The sequence below is a fragment of the Fukomys damarensis genome, unplaced genomic scaffold, assembly GCF_012274545.1.
Source record: "Fukomys damarensis isolate Sample0158 unplaced genomic scaffold, DMR_v1.0_HiC HiC_scaffold_12, whole genome shotgun sequence".
Classification (NCBI taxonomy): Eukaryota; Metazoa; Chordata; class Mammalia; order Rodentia; family Bathyergidae; genus Fukomys; species Fukomys damarensis.
Genome location: NW_022900924.1, coordinates 36,081,790 through 36,108,431, shown reverse-complemented (window position 1 = coordinate 36,108,431; position 26,642 = coordinate 36,081,790). Strand labels below are relative to the sequence as shown.

The following is a 26,642-nucleotide window of genomic DNA, read 5'->3' as shown; positions in this document are numbered from 1 at the left end:
AATTAATAGCAGGAAAAATTGATAAACAGTGCCGTAACCTTGGGATTGAAGTCATTATCATAAGAAATGAGACAGTCACAACGTATACCTATTGATACACATCAAGAAGGCCCAAGGTCTCTTCTGTATCCCGCAAATGTATGATCCCAATCTAATCATCAGACCTTGGAGAAACTCAATTGAAGGACAATCTACAAAATAATGGGAAGATGTTCTTCAAAAGTTATAGGTTATAGAAGGCTGGGGAGATAGTCCAGCTTGGAGAGGAAACAACTACATGCAGGATGGATCCCAGATCAGATGGTGCACCAGTTTAAAAAAAAAAGATTATTGGGAGAAATGAAGAAAATTGAATAGAGTTGGTAATTACTTAGTCATATTGAATGATGTACTTTTTATGGACTTGACAATTGATGTGGTTGTCTGAGATATTAACATGGGTGCTGGGGAAAAGGTATACAGATCCTATATATTACTGCTCTTGTTTAAATTTAAGTTATCTCAAAAAAAAACAAAAGTAAAGTTCTGACCAACACTTTTTCTAGCTAAGTTTCGGTTCTGCATTTATGAAATGAAAGTGTTAATGATAAATTTTACCATCTTTTGAATTTAAACAAATTAAGCAGAGTACTTGTAAATAATCTGCTTTTGATTCAGCTCCTTCATGTGCCCAAAGAGTTCCCAAACGTAGCCTCTGAAGATGAAGGGTTACAACCAAGAGCAGTGAAAGCATCTGCAAATGAGAGAGCTGGACCAGCAGTTTCAGTGACACCTACAAATTGTAGATGGGCAACTACTGATTCTCACTTCAAAATGGTGATGCCAAGACATGGGGCCGTACAAAGCACTGATCCGTGAGGTCGTAGAAGAAAAGTTCTTCATCAATTATTTAAAGGGCACTTGTGTAGTAAAAGACAAGGCTGCAATCCATGGACTCAAAGAAATAAATAAATTACATTTCTTGGATACACATACTTTTCTCTTGGAGAATGTTACTCAACTTACTGGTAGAGTTAACATACAGAAAGAAAGGAAAAGAAAAGTGGATTTGAGTGAGATTACTAGTAAAGTGTTTCATAATACTTTGGAGAAAAGAAAACTATTGGAATGATATATGGATAATTACACATTTTTCTCAGTTTAATTAAGGACTAGAGTGTGATGGTTAACAGGTTAATATTATCCTGGCAGAATGCTCAAAAGTCTTTTTCATCAGGTGAATACATATAAAACAATTCTGGGGCAATGGCACATTGAACACCAATTCAAAGATAAAACAAGTATTTGCTGAAAATGTAACTGTCTCTCTGCCCCAGGACCCCCATTCTCATACAGCTCACTAATAAGAAGAAGGAAGTTTGATGCAAAGGTAGAAACCTGTATGCTGCCTTGACTGAGGTCCTTTCCTTAGGGAACCGGAAAATTCAGGACTCCCTTTTTCTCTAGCACGTGCTTCCAATAATTTGCCAACCTAATCATATGTGCTCCTGGACTTAGACGGCATGTGTAGTCTAGACTCAGGACTTAGTTATTACAGCTGTTCCAAAACACCTGCATATAGGTCGTGCTCCTTGGTATTTGTAGATGCATCCAGAGGATATGGAGTACCCTCCCTTCGTGGTGTTTGTCTTATCAGTCAATCACGAATAACTGTCTCTTAATTTAGGTAGTATATGCTTACAGACTGCTTCTTTATAATGCTCATAAGTATATTCAAGATGAACGACAAACTTACCAACACTTGGGTAACCAGGCGTAGAAGGGTCTCCACCTGGATTCAATGTCACCATGAAGGTATCATAGTTAGAGTTCACAGTCTTTGGTAAATCACAAGGATCAATATATAGAAGAACGCCTCCAAATCCAGCCTCTTCCAATAAAGATATCTAAAGAAAAGAATATTCATTAAAATATTACCACTTACATTACAAATACCTACATTATCATTTCATAAATGTAGTTTACAAAGGATGACCATATTTTCTTCTTCTTTTTTGTTTTGTTTTGTATTTTTGAAACAGAGTCTCACTATGTGCTTCAGACTGGCCTTGAATTAATTCACAATGATCCCTTTTTTTTCTCTCTCACTGAGTTTATTGGTACATTTTAGGTATAGAGTACAGTTACTTTCATCATTGGGATCTTGCACCATTACATGACAGGTCTTGGTTCTCATTTTTTCCACTTGCCCCTTCCCTCCCTTCACCCCTCCTCCCCTCCCCATTTAAAAACACTTTATTTGCAGTTTTTCATTTTCTCCTATTTTTTTTCTTTCCTTTATTACCTTTCCTCTACCCTTCCCGCTTTGCCTACACCTTTTAAAAGAATCATATCACAGTGATATGTGCACACCCATGTTTATAGCAGCACAGTTTGTAAGAGCTAAAACTTCGAAACAGCCCATTTGCCCACCAGTTGGATACTGGTTAAAGAAGATGTGGTTTTTCTATAAAATGGAATACTACACAATGATCCTTTTGCCTCACCTACTTGAGTGCTGGGATTATCAGGTGTGCTACTAAGTCCAGCTTCTTTTTCTTTTACAATAAGCAGACATTCAGGTTGTCCAATTAACGAGCCTAATCAGCGAATGTTTTATTTACCTCTCCTTTTCTCCTTCTATCTCTACAATATTTAAGCTGTATTCCTATATTGTTTATAATTGATTTCAGTTAGCTGCTCATGGAATTTTTACTAATTGTCTAAGGTAGAGATTTAGAATCTCTACCTTTATAAGATTAACAGAGGCTTCACTGTACACGAAGTTTTACTGTTTAGAAAGAGCTCTGCTGTGACCACTCGGATCTACTTCCCAAGAGCAGGCATCACCACAGTACTGTGATATATTTCCTCCAGGGAAAAGTCTGTCATGCCACTTGTTAAAATGTTAAAATACTTTCACACTGTTTGGCAACTAGCCACTGTTCTAAGCCTTCCAAAGGCCCCCACAGTATTAATCATCCTGGCCTCTGCCCTCCATGTCCAGTCAGATAAGGCAATGGAGGGATTTACACCAAACCCAGGGAGGACCTCCTCAATGATCAGCCCCTGCTTTGTCCCTGTCGTTAAACATTTTGAAAATAGCCTTCCTTGAATACCTCTTCCAAGATACATTCAATGCAAAGACTTCACTCTGTTCTTTCGTAAGTACACAATATATAAGTATAATGGGACACATGAACTTGACACCATTGCAATTATCTTTATTTTCTATTCTTAAATTGATTTTTTTTTGGTTATGCATTTTAGTGTGACTTACCTGATAGGAGAAACAATAATCATGATTTGCTGATTCTATTTGTTTCCCATGAGAGAGGAAAAGTAATTAGGGGACATTAAAGGGATCAAAGAGTAACGCTGAGCACAGGCAATTCTTGCTCACCCTGAAACTTGAGCCAACACCAATGCATCACCTCCCTTTACTGTGTATGCTGTTTATTGACACGTGCAGTGCACCATGCGAAGGCATAGCTTGGAGCCCTGCCTGCACCCGTCCGAGAGAGGGGATTGTGCTTATAATTCTGTATGATCGTACATTTTGTGTTTAATGGTCACCAAGTGTATTTGTAAGTAAGAGTGAATGAGAAAAATGTAGGCTAGACACAGCACCTAAATTTAAAGAAAATAGAGCACTGAAAAAATACTTTGTATGTGCCTCTACTTAGAAAAATGAGGCATATGATCACGTATGCAGTATAACTTTAACTACAAAAAATGAAAGTAAGTTGTTAAAAAACTGATATAGATTTTAAGTATACCTCCTTAATGGTATTTTTCTTGCTTCTTATGCTCTACAGTTTTGGGCATAATGAATAAGCATGCATTATTTTTATAACAAGCTAACGGTGAAAATCTAAGAGGTCCAGGGGATTTAGCTCAGTGGTTCCGTTGCCCGCCTCTCAAGAGCAAGAGCCTGAGTTTGATTCCCAGTACCAAAAAAAAAAAAAAAAAAAAAGAGAGAAAAGAAAACCTAAGCAAAGCATAGTGATTCCCATTTGCCTTCTATAACAAATCATTCAGATCAGACTTCTGTCATTATTATGCTCTTAGTGTTTCAGTGTAGCGAAAGGAAGAATTTAAAGGAAGAGGCAGATTGAATAATGGAAAATAGAACAAAGAATATGTGAATAGGAGGTGCAGATTTAAGACTTATTCTTTGAATCTTCACTACTGAAATTCTTAGGGAGGGTTCCTAATGTTTATGCTGAAATAGTTCTTCTTGAAAAGAATGATCAATGGAATGATTTTGAATATTTAGCTTAAGGCAGGTGAATACTTAAGAAAAAAACCTATAAACTCTCAACAGCATTTAAAAAAATATATTAAATTACTTATATTTCTAAAGCAGGTTTACAGTCGTTAGAGAAACGTAAAGCAAAAATAGCAAATGATTGGGACGCTGAGGCAGGAGGATCGCTGTGAGTTCAAGACCAGCCTGGGCTACAGAGTGAGTTCCAGGTCAGTCTCAACTACTTAGTGAGACCCTGTCTCAAAAAACAAAACAAAACAAAAAAGAAATTGTTTCATTATATTGTCTGTTGAGTAGAAGTTAAAAAGTAAGGTCACCTAGACCACATACAAATATAATTGTCTATTTCTATATAAATATAATTGTCCCATTTCATTTGCTTCACAATACGTAGTAATAATTTGTCTGTATTGATAAATATATTTATGTAACTTTAATTCTTCTATAATATTGAAAACATAATATAATATTGAAAATATAATATAAATAATGCTGTATAGCAGTCATCAAATGTTACATAACCAATCTCTGTTGATCACACTAGTTACATTGAGGTGTTTTTGTTTTTTTGGTACCGGGGATTGAACTCGGGTCTTTGCACTTGCAAGGCAGGCCACCGAACCACTGAGCTAAGTCGCCGGCCCTACATTAAGTTTTTTATATTACACTACAATAAAATTTCTTGGTACTAAATCTCTGCACATAGGTGAAATGTCTGTCAAAGTATTCCTATTTTTATTATTTCTGATAAACTAGGCTCTCTCTTGGAGAAGCTATAATAAGTTAGAGTCTTACCTCTAACATAGACAAGTACAGTAGCCACCTTTTATCTATGATTTTTCTTTCTGTGGTTTCACTTTCCCCGCATCAATTGGGGTCCAAAAATATTAAATAGAACATTCCAGAAATAAAATCATCTCAACTTTTAAGTAGCATACCATTCAGAGCAGCAGGATGAAAGTTGACCCAGGTTACACCTACCTCGGGCGTGAATCATTTCTCAGTCCAGTGTGTCCATGTTATATATGCTACTCACATGTTAGTGCCCCAACAGTAATCTTGGTTATCAGATCAACTGTCACATTATTGCAATATTTTTTGCCCAAGTTACTTAGTCCTTATATAGTAACTCAATGCTGTCAAAATGTCTACATAATTCACTCTATCTCATCATGTTGTCTACCTCATGTCATACACAATAACAGTATGTACAGTAAACAAGATACTTTGAGAGGAAGAGACCACATTCACATAACTTATATTATAGTACATTATTGTAATTTTGAATTTTATTAAGAATTATTGCTTTTAATCTCTTACTGTGCCTAGCATATAAATTACAATTCAGATATGTATATAGAAGGAAAAATATTATACAAAAGGTTCATCACTATTCACTAGGAGTCTTGGAATGGACTGTGTGCCTAAAAGGAAACTCTTGTATTTACTTCTATTCATTCTGAACATTAAATATTAATTTCTTCTTGAAAACGGTCTACTTAACTAACCAAAAATTGAAAAAACAATTTTAATATCACATGAAACACAATATATTCTTGCATATTATTTTTGCATAGTTTCTCTTGAAAATAACAAATTTGTAAAAAAAATAAAAGCAGCTCTTTTTAGATTCTGGCACCACTTGTCTCCTAACTGTTTGTGGGCATTTTTGTACCGGCAAATCACTGGAAGTGGAATGTGAAGGCAATTAAGACAAAGTCCCTGCTCTCAAAAGTTCATTCTACCAGTGAATTGATCAGAATGTTGACCTCAGTTTCCTGGCAACGAATGACTGCTTCGTAGAGGACTGTGAGACCAGGTTCAGGGTCATTGCAGAGGGGTGACTATCAGCGGTGTTTGCCCTGGGAGGAATAGGGGGCACCCCTTCTTTATTTTCCTTTTTGCTTATGTTTATTTTTAAAAACTTGTTCACCTTGCCTTACTGAGATAATTCAAAAGACTCTAGAAAGCCATTGATATAAGGTGAATATAGTTACTATTTGATCAGCATTTATGAAACCTAGTGTTTCAGAGTTATCTTTGTCAAAAATAATATGCCAGTTTTCTAGTTTTGTCTCTTTTGAGTGTTTTTTGGTAATATGTTCTGAACCTTTGAATCACTGCATAACATGGTATTTTTCTATCGGGGATGCTCCAGAATGAAGCAATAGGGGAAAATTGTATACCGTGTTTTGTGGTTTGCTTATTTCTTTGTTTTGCTAATCCTATTTTAGTGTACTGTGCTACCAAAGCGAGCACTGTTTTGTTAATCCTAAATGTGACTGCGCTCCTTCTGTCCTCTCATCTGCAATGATTAGTCTTTAGGTTGGCTCTCCTTTAATGTTGTGACATTTAATCCCTTGTCAAAGCCCTTTCTGACTACCTTCCAGTAGTTTAACTCAGCACCTTGTAATTAGAAAGTGCTTATTGCTGGGTTTCCAATGCAGTTAACAAGAGGACATTGCTTACATTAAATCGAGTGAAAAACGTTTCTCCGCTTTGTTGGCATTGCCTTTTGAACATTTTGAGATTGAGGTTGGCTAAAATATTCAGAAATCTACTACTCTAGTGGGATTATAACCTTTAAAATACATTTTTATGAAAGGGATGGAGCCACCTGTCATTACATTGTCTGCTTCGGCTAGCAGCAGCCTGCCCTTTTCCCAGATGAAAATATTTCGCCGTGTCCAGCACCTCTTACAGCTTCAGATAAGTTGTGATCCAGGATGATGGTTATATTGCGGCTTAACTCCTGGAAACAGGAAGCAAATGTTGGGCCAATATTTCCTGATACTGAAATTTGACAATGCTTTATCCTCATAAGGATATAATGATGGGTTTGTGTTTTCTTCATCATGCTGACTGCCTTGTAATCACCTGTTTCAGCATATAGAAATTAACCTAGTTCAGGTTATGGGAACTATGAGTTCTGTGAAGGAAAAAAATAAAAAAACCTGGTAGTTAAAAAGGAGTAAACAGAGAAAATGGGGATAAAAGTAGGCAAAAGAGAAAATACTGCACAGACTCTAAATCCAACTGTATTCCTTTCCCTCACACCTGGTGAGCTTTTCCTTTCAAAGGGCTTCTGTTACACGAAAATAACTTAATTCTAACTAAGACAAGTTACACAGCATTAGATTGGAAACAAAATTAATTTTGTTACCAATCTTGGCACTGAATAGCTGTAGTGATCTCATGTAACTCTAGGCCTTGGTTTCATAACTCCACAAAATGTAGCCTGAATTATATTATTCTCAGAGATCCTTTGCATTTAAAACAAAATGTTACATAATTGAATTTAATGATTTTTAAAGATCTTTATGAAGACATAGTGTCTTCAACACGTATGTGTTGCTCAGTGACAGGCGTATGTTCTGACAAATGCATGGTCACATCTCATCATTGTGTAAACATCACAAAATTTTTAGGTGATACCACTTTTGGGGACATAGTATATGTGGTCTGCGGTTGACAGAAATATTTTAATGCAGCATGTCACTGCATACTGCCACATGTAACATTTTCTTTTAAACTGTTGGCCAGGAATATACTCTCTAAAAATAAAACAATTTCTCTGGTTAAAAAAAGATTGTTATAATAGTTTTATACTGTGATTTATCAGAACATATATAATATATTATCAATATTTTAATATTACATTAAATTATATGAAGGCAAAGATATGAGGAAAATTTAAAATATGTAGGACATATTCACTAAAACTTTGAGTGCTAGCCGGGCGTGGTGGCACATGCCTGTAATCCCAGCACTCAGGAGGCTGGGGCAGAAGGATCGCTGTGAGTTCAAGACCAGCCTTGGCTACATGGTGAGTTCCAGGTCAGTCTCAGCTACATAGTGAGACCCTGTCTCAATAAATAAATAAATAAATAAATAAATAAATAAATAAATAAATATTCTGAATGCTGAATTATTCCATTCTTGCTTTTCAAATATCATTGATGATACACTATGAAATACTCGTTTTAATTTCAAAATTATTTTACAGTATTCAGATCCTAAAATATGATAATTAGATGATCATGTAAAGTTGAAAATACTGTTAATGACGTTGTCAACAATCTGTTTATATGGGGAATGTTTCTTCTCTAATAAATACTTCAACCAATATTTTATTTCCAGGAAAGAAGTTAAATATTATGGAAATTTACTGAATGTTTGCACAAAATGTCCATCAGTGATAGTTACTAATCCTTCATAGCTTAAAAATACATTTAGCATTATGTTTTCTATGAAAAAGGGATCATTAGAAAAACCTCTGGCTCACACACTTCCAAGTCTCTTTAACTCAAAGATGTAAGTGCTGAGATAATGTGATCCTTGCTCAAGTTTTTACAGCTGCTAACATCTCAACAGAATTTCCACCAACAAACAATAAAAATCTTACATCATCCAAAACTTTGGTGATGCCCAAGTACATGAAATGATATTCTGTTCTGGTTTCCTTTCCAGAAACTACAATCAGTTTGTAGCAACAGATTATGGACTTCTTTTTTTTTGTTTGTTTGTTAACGGGGATTGAACTCGGGTCCTTGTGCTTGCAAGGCAGGCCACCGAACCACTGAGCTAAATCCCCGGCCCTGATTATGGACTTCTTAAGGCAAGCATCCTATACTTTCATCTTATCTACCTCATGCCTAGAAGTTAACTGGCATGGGTTTAATTTTCTATTGTTGATGAATAAATTATTTTCAAGGGTTTATCAACTGGTAAATGATTAAATGAGAGAATGAATATGGTACACAAATATACCATAGTGTATATAGTACAAGTAGATGAGTGTAATTTTGTTCTACTGTTTACATCCTCTGCTTTAAAAAGTTATACAATACGTTTTTTTGTGGAGATAAATAGATAGCCCATTTTTTTAATTTTAAGAAACAGTAAGTTTAATTAAACATATTATATTCTTTCTTTATCTTCATTTAAAATACATAATTAAGGGCTAAAGGTGTAGGGAAGGTGGGATGGCAAGACCTGTCATGTAGAGGAACAAGATCCCAACAATAAATGTAACTGTACTGTATCCCTAAAATGTACCCATAAACTCAATTCAAAAAATAGGTAATATGAAATAGGAAGAAAGGGGCAAAGGGCATGGGGAGTAGGAGGGGTAGGGGAAAGGTAAGAAGGGAATGGAATTAATATGAGAAAATGAAAAACTGAAAGTCTGTAAATATGTAGAGGAGCAGGGGTTGAAGGGAGAAAAAAAAAAGAACCAATACAGGTTACATAAAGATACCAATTTCCAATGATGAATGTCATTATATTGTTTATATAAAATGTACCAATAAAATTAATTTTTAAAAATATTTTTAAAATAAATAAAAAATACATAATTAAAATCAGGTTTATTTTGCTTTGACTTGCTTTGTCATCTAAGAGTAGTGACAGATTGGGGGAGACCAATCCAATGAGGTTTGACACTGTGATTTTGTCTTGCTGACAGTCTTATACATAAATGTCTTTGGTTAGTTTCAAGATGGCTGATCACATTTCTTAATATGGCCTACTTAATACATTTGTTATTGTGCATAGTACAAAATCTAAGTGCTATCAATCCCAAATAATCACTTCCAAAATAAATGGTACTACAATAGATGGTATACCAATCAATGGGTTAAAAATAGCAGTGTTTTTAAACAGATCTTACAAAACTTTCTCTCAATTATGTTCTCAAGGAAAGTACTTTGATACCTGAGAACAGTCCAACATGAGATTCCAGTCCACTTGCCTTGGCTAGGCAACATCTGGGTGACTGCATGACATTCAGATACTCAGGGTCGGGGGGTACTCAGAAAAAAAAGCCACGGATAATTAAAAACAAAGGATGCTGTTCTGATTGCTGTTTATTATTTATTATCTTCTATTGTATATCTATTATTTTCAACTGAAGTATGTCTGCTAGACTATCAGAATGATGCTGTTATTATCCTTTAGACAACCCACTTATTCATAGTGGTTAGCAGGGAAATAGCAGCTTTATATCAGTGGGGCTGTAATCCACACACAGATGGTCCTAAACTGTCAACTCACTCTGTTGAACCAATGGAATGTTAATCCTGTTCTTCTGATGTTTACTTTTCAGAATATATGACATCTTCAAACTACCACTAACATGAACTACCAAAGGAAAGAGATGTGTTTTTATCACCATTAACCTCTTTACAATATTAGTCTAGCACTAGAAGAACTGTCCGGTCATCACACCTAGAAAAGCTTTCTGAGTCCTTATAGAGAAGATAACAACATGACTTTAATTTTACAAATTACAATAAGACCCAATATTATAGATTGACTTGTGTTCCCTCAAAACTAATAGTTTGAAGTCCTAACCCTTAGCATGTATGAGAATGTAAGTGATATTTGGAGGTAGAAACTTTAAAGAAGTTGGTTTCAAAGAAGTCATATGGATGTGGCCTAATCCAAAATGACTACTGTCCTCATAAGAAGACAAACAGCAGAGAATCACATAGAGAAAAGACTGTTTGAGGACACAGGGCAAAAGTCCATCTGCAAGCCAAGAAGACAAGCCTGAGAAGAAACTAGCACCAGAAACACTTCCATCATAGACTTCTAGATGCCTGTGAGAAATAAATTTCTGTTCTTTAAGCCAATCAACTTGTGACATTTTATTACATCAGCCCTAGCAAGCTATTACACCCACATATGGTAAATATCTCATATGCTTTATGTAATGATACCTAATTATACATAGCTGTGACTAAAATCTAGGTCTTCTGAGTCAACTTTAAGCCAAATCATCAAATACTTACTGTATATATACGCACTGTCATCTAAGTTATTTGTTGATTTTTATTCTGATCATTTAATGTCAGTTATTTGTCAACTCGCCATACATAGTTGCTAAAATTGTGATCCGAGAAGATGGAAAGATTGACCCAGGTTCAGAGCCAATAAGTAGTCGTGCTAGGGATCAATCTGAAGTTTTCTCAAATCAAATCTGGTTACCCTTCCACTATCATGTGCCTGTCCTTTCAATTATACATCCATGCTTTACAATGACAAATTAACTGGCTAAAGGATGAATTTATAAAACACATCAGACGCCGCTTGCTGTGATCTTCTTTCTGAGAAGACACTGAAATCAATAGTTTGTTTAGACTGCTATAAATGCCTGCATTTCCACAAAACTATAGTAATGGTGATTCATGTATATTGTACATCAGATTGAGATATTTTAAAGAGTAGCTATAGTAGCATAAAAAGCAAGAAACTTTATAAATCATGAAATTCACATTTCACAGTAAATTTTATTCACTGATTTATTTGCACTATATTATAAATAGCTCTGTCACATGTGAAAACTAAACATGATGACAAGCAATATTATGACAAATATATGTGATCACTTACTAAGGAGATTTTTCTTTACTTCAGGCTCAAATTTCATGTTATCATTTTTTATGAAATTGTTTTTCCTATCATTAGGTTTGTATTGTGGCCCTTTATGTATTGTAAGAAAGCCACTACAAACTGAGTTCTTGTTTGCTCTATTATGATTCCGAAAGAAATTCATTTATAATTTTAAAAAAGACTCCATATAAGAAAAAGTCAGAATATATCCAAGACAGGATCACATCACTTTTTGTTTTAAAAAAAATCACTGAAAACTTTAACCTGATATTTCAAATTGCTTCATGTCATGTGACCAGAGTTGTTTAAATGATTATATTGAGGTTAATAGGAAAAGATGGCCTCAGTTTTTGTAGGGAAAACAACTTCAAGTTATTCAGAAGGTTTTATAAACGGTTGCCAAAGTCAGAAGAAAAATTTAACTTTTATCTTTATAAGCCAGGAAGGAAAAAAGAAAATAAGGGAGGGAAAAAGAAGAGGGATCTATTACTTCATTACTCATCCTTATTTTTAAAATTATACTTTAGACTAATATCTCACTGTAACCTCATAAGAATTCCACGGAATTATTCTGATTCTATATATGGTATAAATGTTGCTAGTTCAATATTACATAGTTCATTAGTAGCAGATTTTAGGTGGAAGAAGTATGTGTTCAGATTTATTTTTCTATGCTTTTTTCCTCCTAAAGCCATATTGGTTCCAAATATGTTTAAAATGAACAGAAAATAATACTAATCCTTTATGTAGACAACAAATGAAGTCATACAGACAATAAGCTTCATTGTTAGCAACTTATTGTTCTTAAGGTTTTTTTACATAAATCTATGTGAGATGGAAAGACAGGAGGAAGAGATACAAGACAAAATCTTGCAGTGACACACATGCATCTCTGGGATTATGTGATTTTCTAATTGGATAAATAAGATAAAAGGCAAAGTACAGACTTCTTCCTCATTTTGTCTTGGAAAAATTGCTACATTTAATTTTTTTCATGCATGACCAGTGCTCTTAGTTAAGACCATGTTTAACTAAAGCCATATTAGTGGGTAAAAACCCATGGATAGAAACTAATAAGAATAAAGTATCTTTAAAGGCATGGTCAGAAACGATTTGTAAATTTTGACAGAATATTCTGATATTTCAATGTATATAAATATCAGCATTACAAAATTTTTATTTCTACTATCTGTGAAGTTGCTTTGTAGCTGTAATGCTAACAGAGCACTGAATTCGCTTATATATAAAATAAATTAAAAACCTAATGACTAGCGGTATACTTAATAATTCATGTATTCTCAATTTATAACATTATAAATCATCTTATGAAGATAAAAAATAGTCAATTTTGGCAGTATTTTTGTAAACTGAAATATATCCATATTCATGCAAGGCAGGTGGATAAAAAGAGACTACATGCAGGAGGGTTAAATTAATACTAATATCAAATGTATGTAAATTTACCTTTTAAATTTTACCAAAGAAGAATCTCAGGTCTTCCACTGGTTGTGTCATATGATGTAATGTGCTGTTAGCGGTATATTTGAATTTATCTAATTATTCTGTAGTTTGGCTTGCAAGAAACACGGTAGAAGCAAAATCGCTGGCCTAAGGGTAAAAGGTCTTTTGTGGACCAGCCAGTCGGCGAAGGGTGCCTGGCACATGCCACTGACAAGCTCAGATCAACTTTCTCATCCTGATAGAGGGTGACAGTTGTCCCACTAGTCACATAGCACGTGGTAAAGTCAGAGTGGTAATAGGCCCATAGGATTTTGAAAATTCTAAAATGCTAAAATACGGGAGGTCTTTCATTTAAATTTCATTTATTTCGGTGGGGGCTGTAAGGAAGAAGAGGAGAAAAGAAAATGAGTATAACTAATGGGGACATAACTATTTCGTGTCAAGAAGGTGGGAAAAAGTTTCTAATTTAGAAAAAAAACAATATCTTGGCATAAAAAATAAAATTTTGTGAGTTTATTTACAAAATTGAATATTCATATAAAATAAAGATATTTCTCCACTGTCATTTACATATTACCAGCTTCATTCTGCTGTTCACTGTGTTAGATAGGAAGAGCTATAAATCCTAAGATTTTCCAAATCACCTATATGTTTTATAAAACTGAGCTAGGCTTTTCAAATTTTTAAAATGTTATTACTTACAATAACTTACATTTTTAAAATTAAGAAAATGACTTATTACATTTGCCTTGCCTATCAGTGAAATATTACTTTTATAAACATATTTATTTTCTCCAGTGCAGAAAAGAGCAATCTGTATCACAGAGACACAATTTCTCTGTCCCTCTTGAAATGCTTATTTACTTCTATCAGATGAGTAGCAATGACACAAGCAGTTTAAGGGCATTATCGCTCCTAGGCAAGCTCAAGGATTGCACATACATCAGCATGAATCATGTCAAGTTTCATCTTCTAGGAGTCAAATCACATGCTTAATTCATGTAAATATTTGAATTAACACAGAAAGAATTTCCGTATTACCTTATCTCATTTTTCTAATTCAAAAATCAGAAATCTGAACATGTGGCTGTGCAATTTAAGGATCATCAATTGTTGCTTTTTCAGATTCCCCTGGCAGACACTGACAAGGTATTTCTATAGCACAGATTAACTGAGGTCCAAGTCAGTGTTTTCATTTCCTTTGCCCAGAAAGGCTTTTGATTTTCTTGAATATCACTATTCCTTTTGGATGGAAGAAAGAAATTATCTACATGTGCATTTTCATTATTTAAAGAGATAAGGTAGCAAAGGTCCATTCTTACTCTGACTTACCTTTTTGAAAAGTGAATCAACTGTTAAATCATTTTGCTATATTTTTCATCACAGACATCTAAGCATATAAAGTGTTATTTTAATGGACTGTAACCCCAGTGACTAAGACATTCTGTACCATCTTACTTTCTTCCATGGATCTAGTATTATATTAAAATAGGATTCTAGGTAGAGAACATATCCAGTTTAATGTGATATCTGAAATGATGAAAAATGATGTCTCTGTCATGCACCTTTCTAGTATCCTCAGTGTGATGAATTGTACCAGAGTAAAATTGAACAAACAAGAAACAGGTGTGAAAAATTGAAAGAGAAGAAAATATTAGCACAACCAATCATGTGGCCCAAAGCTTTTTTTCCTGTGGGGATTTATCAAGAGGAAAATATGCCTCTCTTTTAGCAAGAGAATGGTTTTCTATCTAGAAATGTCTGTTTCATGTGGATGTATCTATACCTTATTAAAATAACGATAATCTTTAATACTCATGCCATGCTATCTACCTTTCCTAGGCATTTGTAGAAATTTTATAACCTACTCTGCATATCAAATAGGAGTAATTTGTTTTCTCTTTTAATTGAATAAGTTTTGCTCATGTGATAACATGTTTGAATGTGAAAGCAGTTTGTTGTAGAAGAGCAGTTTTATAAATGGAAACTTCTACAACAGAATATTGTGATTTGTTTAAATATTAACCAGGCATATTATTACTCACTCTTTACACTAAATTTTAGAAGCTTAATATAAATTAAGTACATGCTTTATTCCTATATCTTGTTTTCCATTGCTAAGCAAACCACAATGTCCAATTCTAAATAAAACTAAAATTGAACTACAGTTCCCTAGAAACAAGGGCTGATCAGACCCTGTAAAATTTATTTAGTATATTTCAGAAGCAAAATAATTGAATTGCTCATAGAAAAAGACAAAAAGCTTACATTTTAAAGAAATACATGGTATCACATCTTTTAATTTATATTATATTTTCAAATCTTGACAGCTGATTGAATATCCCACATAACTGTTTTAAAACACATAATGATCCAATAAGATTCCAGATACTTTTATCATTCATTATCTTTATATGTAAACTTACTCCGGCTGCACTATACAATACATATTTGATTTTTAAAAAATTTTAATGGAAATATTTAAAGATCATTAGTCTTTATTGCAAGTTATTTTTCAAATTGGATTTGTAGTTTCAGACAAGATGTTACAAGTGCTTTGTGCTTGACTTACAACATTTAATTATCACAATTACACCAAGAAAAATTTAAGATTATCATTTACTCTCCTTATTTGTATTTTGTTTGGAAAATGTCACTCAGTGAAGTATTGTAATTTTTCGGTGGTTATGTATCTCTTAATAGGGAAAATGTGAGTGCCAGTTGTAAGCTAATAGGAAAAATACAAAAATGAACTGAATGTGAATGGATGTATTCTATTGGCACTGAGCAGGGACAATGAGCCTTTGCTCACTCCCTTTTCTATTTTTAGTTCTTTTATATAAGAATTCAGTTTGGGACTGGGATTTAGCTCAGTGGTTCCACTGCCTGCCTGACAAGCGCCAAGGTTCCAAGTTTGATCCCTGGTACCAAAAAAAAAAAGGAATTCAGTTTGATATCACTGTGATCCTGCCATATGTCTGTGTGTCTGTGTGTCTGAGATTGTCCCGAGAGGGGGCTGGGGATTTAGCTCAGTGGTTCTGCCACCTGCCGCGCAAGCACAAGGACCCAAGTTAGATTCTCGGGTACAAAAAAAATAAATAAATAAATAAATAGTGTCCTGAGAGGGATGTTTTAAACTTCAGAATTAATGTTCTTTCTATACAAGTTGGATTAAGAAATGATGATTCTAGGATACTCCTAAACAATGTCTTTAAGAAGCTCTGGGCCTTTCATATAAAAATAAAGATTTAAGTAATTGAAGTTGTCCTGTGATGAAATTTCAACATGAATACATTTTCAGAAGATAGACTTTATTAAAAAGAACTCTCCCTCTTTCAAGGAATTCATAGAAACCACCTTACCACTAGTTTGAAGTTTTGTCTAAAATACCTACATTTAGCAATACCTGTCTTAGGCAGGTGAAATGCATAGGATAGATGAGTTAATATAAGAAAATAATTTAAAACAGCCATGTGTAAAATGGCATTGACACAATAACTGCAATATATTTTATTAGAAAATCTAAAAACTGTTTAAAAATAAATATGTGTGTAATAAAGTTGATGAGCACAACTTTACAGCCTTGAGGTAAAATAGTTAGGCTTTACTATACTTAAGGGAACCCAAAGACTAGGGAAAAAAAGAATTAAGCCAATTCTTTTCTCTCCACAGCCCAATAGCCTAAAACCACTAAGGAGATTTCTAGAAATTACAGGCTTTTATCACCTTTAGATAGCAGGATATAGTAAGATTGTGTGACTCATTTATCAGCCTGTAGAAAAAACCAAAAGACAGCCATATTTTAACCTGGGAATCCCGATTCCCAGACTGCATCTAGAAGCTCAAACAAGCACTTCGAAGTGACTGCCTACAGGACACCATTTCAGTTTGTATGTTAATAAAAGGTGAGACATGGCTTTGGCAGTGTTTTTACAAGATCAGGAAGCTGCTCAGCAGCCTGTAGGGCATTTAAGTCATAAATTAGATACTATAGATTCAAAATAATTTATCTAAAAAGAAAAGCCCTAAACAATATAATTAGAACACTTTCATTCTTGTTCAAGAGGCAAAAATGTAGCCGATCAGGTTCTTTGATTATTGGTTTAATTTTCTGCTTGGCAGTGCAATTGGAGTCGGTCATAGCCTTTCTCTCTAGAGATATGTTTTGCTAAGGATTGCAGATCCATTCTTGAAAAACTCCTGATCTTAGTTGTCCTTCTGTAGCTGAGATGGTGAAGATTTAGTTCTTGTGCCATACTTAAAGGCACTCTTCTGTCCCTTCTCCACTGCCCTGACCCTGAGAAATAATGCGGTCCTCAACAGCATTTAAGGCGAGACACTTCCCTCCCCTGGCCGCTGGATTTCAAGACAAAGCTTCCAGAATGCTGAGGAGTTTCCCCTCCCTGGCACCCTTCCAGAGTAAAGGTGACCCTCATTTATTTCTGGGCCATGTAGAAAACTGGTCTAGGCTTAATCCCTAAACTCTTGAAGACCAAATGTAAGTTTTAGTCCAGATTTATCTTTCAGCCCTCAGGTGAAATTAGAGAATGAAAAGAACAGCTAACGGGGTTCTGGCCACTTCCTTGTACCTCTAGTCTGTCACCACTGGCACTGGATGAGGTAAAGTCTAAGAGACACCTTAGATTGGGCACAGAACAAGAGGGATAGATGGAGAATCCTTCTTTACCTTTATTTTTATTTTTTTCAGACGGTCATGGGTAGACATCTGCAGCACAGCAGGTTGGAGCCTTTCCCCGCCTTCTCCCCTGGACCTTCTCCTTATCCACTGCTATATCCATGGGAATTCTGCGGACCTTATAATTTGAGCCATGCATTTCTGTTTCTTTGGCTTTGTCTCCTCCAGAATTAAAAGCTGTGCAGCAACCAAAATGACAATGCTCGTGCCTACCAAAGGCCTTTAGATAGACTCTCTTTAGAGTAACTCTAAATGATCAGAATTACAACACTCTTCAACTGGAAGAGGCCAAAGCTGCCTTCACCCTTTGACTCCTCACAGCAGGTAGAGGTGCTTTTTCACAGGGAGGAATATTGCAGAGAGGTAAGTTAATTAGATAGCTTATAGGCAGTTAGACAGGGCCACACTCAAGGAGCCAACAAAGCAAGGAGCCAACATGGAGGACAATCAAGACATATTCGCTGTGGCCAGAATTGTAAAAGGAGAGAAACTACTAGACCATTGTGCCTCCCCTGGGGATAAATAGCAGTCATTAATATTCTAAATAGGTATCAGTCACCTGGGTGGGGGCCAAGGTCTTAATCCGACCCCCACCCTTACTGAAAATCCTTGTATATGCTTGCTACGTGATTTGCTCCCCAATTTGAGCCCCATTTAATAAATATTACCTGGGTGACTGTACTGTAATCTTATTGATTGGTCATGGTTTTGCCCCACCTCATGTCCCCCTTCCATTGGGTCTTATGCTTTTGTCCCACTGTGTACCCACCTCACCACATGGCTTTGCTGTATAAAACATCTTGGAGAAGTGGGCTGAGTGAGCAAACCACTTCTGGTCCACCTTCTGACTCTCTTAGACAGAAGCTTGCTTTCCCTCAATAAATTTTTCCTACTTTTTTGTTTTGTTTGTTTGTTTTTTGAGACAGGGTCTCACTATGTAGTTGAGACTGACCTGGAACTCACTATGCAGTCCAGGCTGGTCTTGAACTCACAGCGATCCTCCTGCCTCAGCCTCCGGAGTGCCGGGATTACAGGCATGAGCCACCACGCCCGGCACCTACTCTTAAATAAATAAATAAAGTTGATGATCATATCATTAAGAAAACAGAAAAAATGCTAAGTATAAGAAAAACTAAATGTATATATTTTATATTAGTAAAAAAACAGATGGATTATTGTATTAAAGTCAGAGATGTCTGAATTGGATTAAAAGGAATGAAACGCCAGAATATGTTTTCATTTAAAACAAAATAATTGAATAAGATTGTAAAAGTAAGCAAATAAACACCAAACAAGGTGAGAGAGAAAATTTATGTAAAATAATTAAAATTAAAAACAACAAGGATTGAAAATATATTATAATATAAAAATTAATTACATAAAGAGTATACTATAAACCTTAGTACACTAAATACCATTAAGGCAGAATAAAAATATATTAGAAACCTAACATACATTTCTTTTTGTTTTGTCTTGTTTTTTGAGACAGGGTCTCACTATGTAGTTGAGACTGACCTGGAACTCACTATGCAGCCCAGGCTGGTCTCAAACTCACAGCGATACTCCTGCCTCAGCCTCCTGAGTGTTGGGATTACAGGCGTGTACCACCACACCCAGCTTCATGACATATATTTCTTAACTAAAATAATATGCAAGATTTATCCCTGCATGAAACAGTCCAAATCTGAAAAAAATTTAAGGATATTCAGGAATTCAATACCTCAATAATTACTTTAGTATATAAAGAAAATTACATTTGTCAGAGAATATACAGACCCAAACATAAATTTTGTTTTGTTATTGTTTTTTTTGGTGTAGGGGATTGACTCTACATAAGTATTTTAAATGCTTCATGAACTTATTACAAAGAAAATCTTAAACGTGAAAACCTAGGTTTTATTGCCCATATTATTTATCATATTCCAATCAACTAGAAATGGGTAATTAACCCACTCCAAAATGCCTGAGATCCCTGAGAAAACAAAATAATCTAGCATGCAATGAAAAGTAGAATACATCACAATGAATTTCATAGGAAATAGAATCTATACTTAGTTTAAAAAATTACAGCTTATATTGTTTAAATATAGTTAACATATAACCTTTGTGGTCATTTTAAGAAAGTAGCCAACAGCAAATTATTTAAAATACAGCACAAAATAATGAAATAGAAAACAAAAAGAAAAGCACATAATTTTTAAATGGATGAATCTGAACAAGTATTTGCACACTAAAATATATGCAAACAAGAATGGAACAAATTCATCACAACTGACAGCAAGTGAAGATTTCAGTGACTGGATGAATTAAGTATTTTTTACAGCAGCCTGACTACGTCTCTAGACTCGAATCAGACAAAATATCCAGCCGTGTAGCATCTGGTCCAGCAGCTGCCGAACACACCCTGAGAGGAGAGATGAGCTTTGACTGTACTTGGAAGCTAAAGAGGAGACTACCAAGGGGAAAGGCCTTTAATAAAGCCAACAACAGAAGGAAACAATGCCAAATTAATATAGAGATTAACATAGGCAAGTGTTATTTTGTCTCAATTATAAAAGTCAAATCCACAAAGTGGCGAGTCATATAAGATTTTAGTAGAAGGTTGCAATGGTTGAATATTTAGGTTATCAACAATGGGACATGTTTGCATAGTTGTAACATCTCTGGTTAGGAGATGACATAAGACAAAGTAGGATCAGCTTCTTCTTTCTGTGGACCACTGTATAAAATAAGATTGCCCACTAACGAGTTAATTTCTTCAGATCCAAAGGTCATGACTCCCGATCTCATAACTGACACTAAAGTGAAAGGAGCCAGATAATTGTTCATCGTGCACGGGGATCAGCATTCCTCTTTATTTTCTGTTCTACTTCTTTCTCTTAGACATATTTTTATTATTGGACTCTATGTATATTCATTCTTAAAATTTAAAAGTAAAGTATAACACCAAGTATTATCCTCTGCATTCAGTTGTATACGTCTGTCTCTAAATTTTCTCTCAATTTATTATACAAAGCTAATTGAATTCTAGGAACCACCTGCTTCCTTTAGAATTCTGACATATAATTTTGCAAGTATTTCAGGCACAGAATGACACACTTCATTCTAAACCACAGCCTGCTGCGTGCTGCTGCTTTACTGGCTTCATGACTAAAATCTAGAAAGGAATGCACTAGAGCAGTGCACTTGATTAATTCGTAAAATCAAACGAATGAGAAGTCACACTATTTCAGATCTGTAGATTTTCTAACACAAACCGCTGTAATTTTCATGCCTAATCTGTGAAAGATATCTACCAAATACTTTAACATCCTCAGTATCTTCACCACGCGTGTGACCCATAAGAAAAACTTAAAAATGAGAGTGGGGTCATCACACAAGAAGAATTAGTGAGATAGCTTAAGAGGAGTTATCAAAATCTAATTTCCATACAAAATCTTAGAAAGGAATGAATAATGTATAACTTTGAGTTTATCTAATAAAGAGATTCAGTCAGATGTTATCAAAACTGTGGAGTTAAAAAGAAGAAAGATCAGGTTGATATTGGAAATACTGAAAATTGTTTGCTTGGTGATAATTCCCTTGTTCATTGTTCACAAATATCAAACCCTCTTAAAATACAAGGCTAGTTATGCCAGCTTTAAAAATCGTATGACTGTGACACAACATAATTATTGTTGGCTAGATTTTAAGCACAGGCATAGATATCATTTACTATTTGCCTATATTCTAAAATAGAGTTTGTGGCTAGATCTTCACAACCACACCAAGAGATGGGTGTTAATTATTCCCTTTATGCATAGTCTCCAGGGCCAAAAGTTTAAAGAAACTTGTCTAGTCCCTGCACTATGTGGTGGAGCTGAGAAATAAGCTACGTGGGCCTGTTTTCAAGACCCATGTATTTTTCACTGTGCCGTATGAATGGGCCTCTATGTCATGTGCATATTTGATGCACCACAAAAAGAATAAAATTTCCACCAAAGGCTATGCATGCATATTTTATCATTCCTGTCAAAGCCTTTTATCGTCACTAATTTTATCACTTTCAGTATTTTCTTTCAATTAACCTTCAAAATATAATTATTTCCATATTCTTGCCCTCCTTCAAAGTTTCCTATATAGTTTTATCATTTAAACATACCCATAAGTATTTATGAAAGTATACATGTATTATAAACAGACATATAGCACGCAGACTCACTATGGATGTACTATTATTTGTGACTAAATTTAATTCAAGTAAATACAAGAAGAACTACCACAATGCTCACAAAATATCTATGCTGTACCACATTTCCTAACATACGATGATAGAAAAATCTCATATTTAAGATAGTTTCTCAATTCAACATATTTAACACATAGAAGGTGAATCTTTTGCTTTCTGCGATGCATAGTTCATCAAGTCAGGCTGTACATTGAGAGGGAATGCACATAAAAATTTACATTTTCTTAGAGAAAACAAATATTGAATATTTAATAGTTTATATAAAAAGAAAAGGTTACCAAACACTTGCTGCTCTGAAAAAAAATGTTTATTGAAGCATAATTATTGTTCTGAAATCTCTGACGTCTCACCTGGGCTATTATGCATCAAGGTAGACAAGAAATGCTAAATTTTAATGGTCAAAAGTTAATTAACTGAACCGCAATGCATCCACATCAATACAACAAATGTCTGCCTTTGACTCATTTTTACCAATTATTCATCAAAAGTCATTAATTTACTTCTTCTGTCTTAGTTTTTAATTCCTATGTTATTATATAGTCTAAAGTATAATTCCTTAGAAATGTAGTAGTTAATAGTTAAGGATCAGCAAAGAAGTGCTAAAAGGAGAATTATAGATTGAAAACCTCAAAGTTCTTCATAAATACATATATAAAAATGAGAAAACATTACAGGCTTTTCTTACCTTCAAACTGATTACTGCTTTCTGGTCAAATTTATTTTACCTTCTTAAAGTAAATTAAGCCATCCCTCCAGCTTCTGACTAATAGCTAGCTGGCCAGTCACAATAATAGAGTTCAACAGTCAACAGTGTCCCCTTAATGGATGAGCAACTTTTGGGGGTGTATATTCATTTTTTTTTCAGTTTTAATTGAGTTTATTGGTACATTTTAATATTTTATCTTAGTCCACATTCTAAGCAAAAACCTTAAATCTTCAAACTGTGAAAGCATCAATATTATTGACAAATCTGCAGTGATTACCCAGTGACTAATGCTATAATGTAGAACTAGATACCATTCATCCCTTCACAAAAGGGGAGGATTATTTTGGTCCAATAGAATTTCATCATTTACCTCCTTTTGGGTATGCATCAGTAGATACCAATTCAGTCAGTAGCCTATATTTCAGTAATTATTTCCTTCCTATTTCTCTATACACCCTCTCATCCACATTACATCAAGAGCTGAAATCATGGCTAATTGAATGTGCTTCAGAATGAGTTTTTTATATTCACTGAATCAGAAATGTATAATAGAGAAATTGGAATTAACAGTGTTTTAAGAATGCAAAACAAAAAAAGACAGCTGCCTGTACTTTTTAGCAGTAAGTACATTAAGCTCGCTCATCTACTGTGCTAATGCTTACACCAGTATCATAACTTCGATATGATTGATGTAACTTTTAACTAAAACATATAATAGTGTGTTTCGCTTTACTTGCAATTAAAAATATTTCAATATGTAGCCTAGGTTGATTTTAGAAAAAATATTTAAGCAAATAATAAAAATAACCAGTGACTTACAACTCATGATAAATGATATTCCACAAAAGTACATTTTCCATTTAAAGAAAGTTGATCTTTTAAACCCTAAAATGATTTTAAATTTTAAATTTCAAATTCAAATGATGTAGCTTTCCTTAATTTAAATGAAACAAGAATAAAAATACATAGCACAACTGAGAGGAAGGGACTGAATTTTACTTAAAGCCAGACATCTGGAAAAGAAATAGTAATGTTGGGCTGAGAAACGGGGCGTCCCTGCAGAACTGAGGGTGGGTATTTAAGCAAGCAGAGAGATTTATAAGCATTTTTTTTCAGATTTAAGGTTGAACAATAGTGCCCTAAGAAATAGAAAGTTTAAAATAAATGATAAAATTTTCTTTTTTTATAATGTCTTCACGTATAAAATTCTTTCTTCAAAGGATAAAACAATTTATTACTATTTCTTAGAAGTCTGTTAATTGTTTTTGTTTTATCATATTTGTGAAAAGTGATCTTTATCCTCTATAAAAACTATAACTAAGATCAAACAATGTGAGCTCCAAGGCAGTTAAAAAATTGTTTGCTCAGGAAAATTATTTATAAGAATTTGTTTTAACAAAATAACCTTTCAAATCCACTCAGTTCATTGCTCGATAAGGTCATGTTGCAGAGTTTAACACAAGTTGGTTTTTGAATCGGCAAGAGTATCACTAAAAACCTGAATTAGCAGCAAACCAGCAAAATAATGTGGAAAATTCAGTGGTGGGATGCAAATATTTTGCTGCTTTGATCCTTTAAGCCTTACTTACAAAACTTATAAAACAGAAATGCATTGTTTATTAATTGAATCAGCCTTCAGCAAGTACTTGCCCCAGAACCTCTGTAGTAGGTGGTATACTAGATCTGGTACACAAGAATTGGGAAATATTAATGTGCAATATTTCCAGCCACCAGTTCAAGGGGGAAATAATAGATTCATAGGCAAAAAAATCTTCAAAATAAATCATATGTGGCAATAGCTGATTGTTAAAAAGAATAAATTAACACTTATATAAAATAGAAAATTCATATGTATTCTTTATCTAAAAAATAAATTACTCTAGTTTACATTTTTACAGGTATATTCCTTAGGAAAAACACTGAAAAATGAAGTCTATAAGTGAATGTTCACATCAGTGATTATGACTCAATAATTAGACTTCAGTACAGACTGTTACGGCGCACCATAAGCAATATAAAGCAATTAAAATATGAATACCAATGGATAGTGAGTACTGCCACAAAAATAAAGTTATGTCTTAAATTATAACAAAGAGTGACTTAAAGTGTAAATGATGTGATAAGGCTTACTATCCAAAAAACAGAGAAGGCCAACTTTGCCACAAAAATCTCTTTTTCTTAAGATTCACTAGCTGGTTTATAAATGCTGTTCTTTAAGGTGATTTGTGAACTCTTCCCACAAGGAAGTTTTTTAGTAGGTCATAGTGAAAAATGTAGCATAAATTTATAATATCCTTGGGAAACAAAAAACTATTTTAAAACTAAGTCCAGCTGATAATTATATTAAAATAGTAAAATGACAGTGTAAAAAGTCAAGAGTACTGTGTTGAACTGTTGTTTATCTGTTTTTTTTGGGGGGGGTTGTTTGTTTGTTTGTTTTCTGAAAACCACTGCCTTAGAACAGGAATCAGCAAACTTTTCTGAACACAGAGACTTGGCTTTGCAGGCCATACAGTCTGTGTTGCAAATCCTTGACTCCACAACTGCATAGTGAAGGCAGAAGAGGCAAGACCCACAGGTGAACGGGCGACTGTACTGCAATCAAACTTTGCTTACAGAAGCAGCCTGCGGAGCAGATTTGATTCAAAAAAAAGTTTGCCAAATGTAACTCTCAAGCACCTCTGGGGCCTCTTTTGCCTCGCATGAGCCAGTCACGGGACCATTTTGCATCATTCTACCCTCATTGTGTCAGCCTCTCCCACTCAAAGGGTGAAGCTATTGATTCCCTAGAGTGTAGAGAATGGCTCTTTTCCTTTTCTCTTAATGAACCTTTGACAAGCAGTAGTGAGCTCAATGCATACCCTCACTCAAATTCCGGTAAAATTTATTGTGATTATACTTATTATTTAGAATGCATATTGTCAGAACATTTGAAACTTACAGAAAGAATTCAAATGTGACTTGAGGGATAAACAGATTTCACAAAAGGAAGGCAAAGATGCTAGTCCTCTTATGAATTTAACTTGACATTTTTGTCAGCCAAGGAAAAAGGAAAAGTGCAGAACTATTTCTTATAGCTTTTATACAGATGTGAGTATCAGAGTTACTAAAGAAATAGTTTAAATATGTGTAGATCTGCAAAGAACTTGTTTGCAATTGAGTTTAGAAAGCCAGTGGTCAGAACAAGCAATATTTGAGTATTTGAAATACATTTTTTTCATGATATATTATAACTTAATAAAGAATTTCTTCCAGGAGATTTTGCTAACCTTTAGGACAGGGAAGTCTTGTGCTTTTGGGGTTATCCCATGCAATGAGGGATGTAGCATCCTTTCCCTTTTTCATTTAATATAATATCTAAAGCACTCCCTTGTTCTTATGACAAGTGAGGTTCTCCTAATATATATTTCCATGGAATGTAGCTGGTAGGCCATTGACCTTGTGAATGCAAAGTTATACACTTTGCCCTAGAGAGTTCATAATAGTCAAAACAGTGGTAAAGCTGCTTGTTTTTTTGTTTGTTTGTTTTGGAGAGACTCAAGCAGATCAGTTAAGATTAGCTACTAGTAATAGTTCAATCTATTATAAACTAAGTTGGAAATGTTTTGGTCACTATGAAAGAACATTTCAAACATAGGACATATAAAGACACAAAAGTGACAACAGAATACATTGGCAAGAGAATTATAATCTCTTACATGTTAATTAATGATAAAGTAATACACAAGGAATTGTAAGTGTTAAAGTTAGACAGTGGATTTAGTCAAATTACAGAAACCTTTGTATTATTTCATTCAAGTAATTATCCCCAAAATGTTAAAGAGCCATAAAAGACTACATAGAAAAAACAAGTTCTAGTATTTTGCAAAACACTAGCAGTACAATAGTGCATAATAATCTAGTACTA

The 26,642-nt window shown here is 34.3% G+C and overlaps 1 protein-coding gene across 5 annotated transcripts in view; it reads right to left on the bottom strand.

Moving 5' to 3' along the window:
* Naaladl2 (N-acetylated alpha-linked acidic dipeptidase like 2) overlaps nt 1-26,642 on the bottom strand; it is an 853,454-nt gene that overhangs the window by 443,748 nt on the left and 383,064 nt on the right. For all 5 annotated transcript variants that reach the window (XM_010632423.3, XM_010632422.2, XM_010632426.2 and 2 more), the window contains one exon: nt 1,736-1,886. In XM_010632423.3, the coding sequence (XP_010630725.1) occupies nt 1,736-1,886 (151 nt within the window). The remainder of the gene's footprint in view (nt 1-1,735; nt 1,887-26,642) is intronic.